Source organism: Sinocyclocheilus rhinocerous, unplaced genomic scaffold, assembly GCF_001515625.1.
Source record: "Sinocyclocheilus rhinocerous isolate Xijiao unplaced genomic scaffold, SAMN03320098_v1.1 scaffold2647, whole genome shotgun sequence".
NCBI lineage: Eukaryota > Metazoa > Chordata > Actinopteri > Cypriniformes > Cyprinidae > Sinocyclocheilus > Sinocyclocheilus rhinocerous.
In genome coordinates this window covers 602,708-607,808 of record NW_015639108.1, presented here as the reverse complement: position 1 = coordinate 607,808, position 5,101 = coordinate 602,708, and the positions used below count along the sequence as shown (strand labels likewise).

Here is a 5,101-nt window from a genome sequence, read left to right as displayed (position 1 = left end):
TTATCCATTGTAACCCTGTAACCCGAAAACACAAAATACAATGCATAATTAAAAATGTAGGTAAAAACCTGTGAATTTTTTTCTTAGAGTGTAGCATACTGAATACTAATAAACTGCTTAAAACTATAATTGTTCAGAATGTGTAGTTTGACTAGTTTACTAGCTAATAAAAAAACAACAACTTGTAATCGTTCAAAAATGTGTAAGTGTTCAATAATTAAATGTTGTATATAAAAATACTTATATTTTAACATATTATACATTTATATTATTTTACAAACAAATCAAAAATATACATAAAAAAATATTTTTTTGCTGAGATTTGATGTAGTGACAAAATACTAATAAACTGCTTAAAACTATAATTGTACAGAATGTGTAGTTTGACTAGTTTACTAGCTAATAAAAAAACAACAACTTGTAATCGTTCAAAAATGTGTAAGTGTTCAATAATTAAATGTTGTATATAAAAATACTTATATTTTAACATTATATTATGCATTTATATTATTTTACAAACAAATCAAAAATATACATAAAATATTTTTTTGCTGAGATTTGATGTAGTGACAATTTTGCGTCGTGATTACGTAATGACGTCATTGCGCAATGACATCACTTTTTAGCAGCATCATATGACCCCTTTAAAGAGAGAGAGAGAGAGAGAAATATAAAGGCTTTCTGGTGTTTTGTGTAAGTAAACTAGATTAATCTGACTTAATTGCAATCTTGAATCAGCTATCAGAAGTTATTACTTCTCCACCACACGACGTTGTTAACAACAGTCCTATATGATTTAACAAATGCGGTTCAAACGACAGAGATATACGACAATATTACTACGGTTTACATCGTACTATGGAAGTTAAGCAGCGGAAAATGCGTCCCTGCATAGTGGCAACTATCTGAAATGATGAGCATGTAATCATCCAGTCCGGCAGGTGGCGCAGGTCGCAGATGAAGCTGTCAGAGCAGCGCGACTTCAGTCTGTGGTTGTGAACGGGAAGTGCGGGCTGTGTGCGTGCATTTGAGCTGGAAAAAATAAATAAATGACGCGTTCAAAATGCTTTATGTTTTAGTCTGACGTTTTCAGTCGTCGCGGGAGGCGTGTGCGTCTGCTGTGTGTAAATATTATACGTTTTGTCTGGAGAGGCAGAAGACGGAGAGTTGTGGTTCACCTCCAGCACATCAGCTGCTACTGCAAAACAAAGCAGCCTCTAATAATAAAGATGCACATGATGAGCCAGAAGCGCAGTAAATGATCGCTTTGCAGGGAATCTAGCTGGTAAGTTAATGTGCACGCTGCGTGATGAATCTTTAGTGGTCTCTGTGTGCACGGTGGTCTCAATGTGGTTTTCTAAGCTGGTTCCACAAAATAATACAATTGTATTATTTACTGGTTTCTTTATATTATTATTGTCTATGTAGTTGACATGCTATACTTTGTCTAAAATGGTGTAAAACAACTGAATTATTTTATAACTATTATCCATGCAGTTTTTATTGCCTTATTAGAAAATATTGTACCGTGACTACATTTAAAAATCACTAGTTATTTAAAAAAAAAAAGGCATTTAAAAACAACTAGTGAATTAAAGCATAAATGTATAAAAAAAATATATATAAAAATAACCTAAGATTGTGATGTTTATTGATCAGGGGTGCGTTTCCCAAAAGCATCATTAGCTAACTATGCTGGTAAGTTCCATTGAAAACTTGCAACCATAGTTGCTTTTGGGAAACGCACCCCTGTTCTGTGTCATCTACCCTAAAGGCCTGTTCACAACAACATGAAAATTCGGTCTGATTTTCGCATATGATTTGTTTGTTCAGTCCAAAGGGGGAAAAAACGGCAGACAGGCTGAATGAAAGTGCAGATTCATTATGTGAACAGTAGGTGGCGCTTATAGAAAAGCATAAGTACAGCGTTAACAGGGTTGACACCAGTTACACAAAGCAATGCTGCTCAACTTCTGTGTCTATTAATTAATGTGAGGTCTCAATTAATAGCGAAATTTCTTGGGCCAAATCCAGTCATGCAGTCGGAAGTAAAGCACAGGTCAGAGATTTTTTTACATTTAGTTTTACATATAATACATCCAAAATGTAAAAAAAGTATGCTTTTAAAAGTATGATTTTAAAGTATGCTTTCTTTTAATTCAAGAGGCCACGGCAGAGTTCACCGAACTTGAACTTTGAAATGCAGCGAATTACGCAAGCGCTTGTGTTTCCTGTTTCCTGCATTCGTATCTGTATGAATGGAAGTCAGTGGAACGGAAAGTGTAGTGTGACCGGCCCTTAATGCATGAGGGCGAAAAAGTTCCCCGCGCAGATTTCGCTCCTCTTCAAATTAGTCGTGCAAATTTGCTGCGCTGACCAACAGAGAGCTGCTTGAGTTGAAAGTGACTTGAAGAGTTGTGCTTCATACATTGCTACACTATTGAGAATGGACCATGTCCCTTTTTGCCCTCAAGATTTCGCTAACGTGACCCATGTCGCGGAGAAGTAGGTAAATCAAACAGCACACGACAAAAAGCGTGAATCGTATGGTTGAACTGTTTTCTTTTCAGTATGATGGAAAAGAGATCAGTGCACCTCTCTGTAAAAAAATCTGTTGCATGCAAGTGTGTTTATTGCACCAGATGCTCGTTTTGGTGTGAACAGGCTGTAAGGTTGCACACATTTAGTTAAGGCTTGTGTGATTTCCTTCTGTCCTTCAGTGACATCATGAATTTGGTCCGTCTTGTGTGTCGTCACAAGACAGCCCTGGCACTCGGTGTCTTCTTCCTATTCGCCATCGTCCTTTTGTTCCTCGCCAAATGTACGTCTGAGACACTGAAGCCGGCTGAGTCCCCAGGGGCGGCGCCGCGGGCTGAGTCACGACAGAAGCAGCCGGTAGGGCCTCCTCACGCCAACGAGCTCTCTACATTCCTGGTCGTTCTCATCACCACGGGGCCGAAGTACACGGAGCGTCGCAGTATCATCCGGAGCACCTGGCTGACCAAGCAGGATCCCGAAGTGCTCTACTGGTTTGTCGTCGGCACAGAGGGTTTACCCGCCGAAGACCTCCAGAACCTCGGAACCGAGCAGATCCGTCACCATGACCTCCTCCTGCTCCCTGACCTCCGGGATTCGTACGAGAACCTCACGCAGAAACTGCTTCACATGTACTCCTGGTTGGACCAAAACGTGGACTTTAAATTCGTTCTGAAGGCCGACGACGACACCTTCACCCGCTTGGAAGTCCTCAAAGAGGAGCTGAAGACCAAGGAGCCCAGCCGACTCTACTGGGGCTTCTTCTCCGGCCGCGGGAGAGTGAAAACGGGCGGGAAATGGAAAGAAAGTGCCTGGGAACTGTGCGACTACTACTTACCTTATGCTCTGGGTGGAGGCTACGTGCTGTCCGCCGACCTCGTGCACTACGTACGTCTCAACGTGGGGTTTCTAAAGACCTGGCAGAGTGAGGACGTGTCCTTGGGTGCCTGGTTGGCCCCTGTGGATGTGAAGCGGATTCACGATCCGCGCTTCGACACGGAGTACAAGTCGCGCGGCTGCAGCAATAAGTACCTGGTCACTCACAAGCAGAGTTTAGAGGACATGTTGGAGAAGCATCAGACGCTACAGCGAGATGGGCGTCTGTGCAAAGAGGAAGTCAAACTGAGGCTGTCCTACATTTACGACTGGAGCGTCCCGCCGTCCCAGTGTTCCAATTCCGGCCCCCCCCCCCCCAGATTATTACCCCCCCTAGTATTAGTAGGCTTAGGAGTAGGTGTTGGGGAGGGGTTAGGATTGGGCAATCAGGTAACGACTGCATAATTTGGCAGGGGGTTAAAATTGGGCACAACACCGGTCATGCGCACCCGTAAGCACGTACCGCCAGGAGTTTCTGACGTCTCTTGTGCAGCTCTTGCTCCAGGTTAGACGGCGACTGTGAGGCTTGTTCTCTCTCTCTGTGCTGCTCCAGTCTCCTCTGTTCCAGCACCCGCTTGAGCTCCGGCTGCAAACACAGTTTCCAATAAGAAGACGTGTTTATTAAAGAAACAGTTACTCATTCTTGTGATTCATGTAATATTGTAGAAATAATTACTTGCAACGTTCAAACGTATTTATCTCTCCCTTGACTGAGTTTACACTAAAATTAGGAATATAAAATATTTTATATAGGCCTAATTACAAAATATGGTAATTGTAAATTGGAAACCTTGACCTCATTAGCAATTGCTTCAGCTGCCTCGTTTCGCTTCGACGGCTTTCTGCCTCACTCTGCTTCATACTACAATGTTAGTAAATCTTTAATACATTAGCTTGTCCATGAACATGATTTCTGCCCAAGCCCCGTCGGATTGCGTCAGCTGTGTGGGGATGAAGACGACAACTCCCATGATTCCACACTCAGTCACGGCGTCATCAAACTACACCTTTGTTTGTTTTGAATGCGCGCCCTCTAGCGTTGAACTTACATATTGTACCTTTAAATCCTAATGAAGCCTAATGTTAGTGTATCATAAACCTGCCTTTTTAGGCAAGTACTAGATATGAGTGTCATGCGATAAAGTATTTTTAATACTACTGAATTTGTATTTATAGTTATTAATTACCAGTGTTGGGGAGTAACTAGTTACATGTAACGGCGTTACGTAATTTAATTACAAAATAAATGTAACTGTAATCAGTTACAGTTACTAAGAAAAAATGTGTAATTAAATTACAGTTACTTATGAAAATGTTAACGATTACAACGGGGATTACATTTGAATATGTGCACACATCCACATACAGATTTAACTGATTTCTTTCCCAAATTGCACTGATTACTCTGACATACGGCCCTATAATTTCTGCGATGCGGAAAACACAGACTGGTTCGATATTACTATAAATCCAAAGACAATGGTTACTATTGTTAAACCATGGTAACCACAAATTAACCATGGTTTTTGCTACACTTTGTAGGAATTTGTAGTAAAAATAAATACAAATGGTAATCCATTTGCCCAAAAAAAAAAAACATGATTACTGTACATTTACTATAATAAGAGCATGATTAATTTTTGTAAGGGAAAAACATGACTCATGTTCAGTATTAGGATTTTTCTATAAA

General features: G+C 40.7%; 1 protein-coding gene across 1 annotated transcript; it reads left to right on the top strand.

Moving 5' to 3' along the window:
* The first annotated feature begins 968 nt into the window (after positions 1–968).
* On the top strand, positions 969–3,990 carry LOC107751019 (beta-1,3-galactosyltransferase 6-like). The gene is made up of 3 exons (XM_016566591.1): positions 969–1,285; positions 2,721–3,703; positions 3,965–3,990. Exons 2-3 carry the CDS (start codon positions 2,728–2,730, stop codon positions 3,988–3,990), a joined length of 1,002 nt encoding a protein of 333 aa, XP_016422077.1. The 5' UTR covers positions 969–1,285; positions 2,721–2,727.
* Positions 3,991–5,101: the final 1,111 nt, after the last annotated feature.

Coding starts and splice junctions, on each gene's coding strand:
- LOC107751019 (XM_016566591.1), top strand. CDS start 2,728: ATGAATTTGGTCCGTCTTGTGTGTCGTCACAAGACAGCCCTGGCACTC. Junction 3,704..3,964: donor GAGCGTCCCGCCGTCCCAGT/GTTCCAATTCCG, acceptor GTGCTGCTCCAG/TCTCCTCTGTTCCAGCACCC.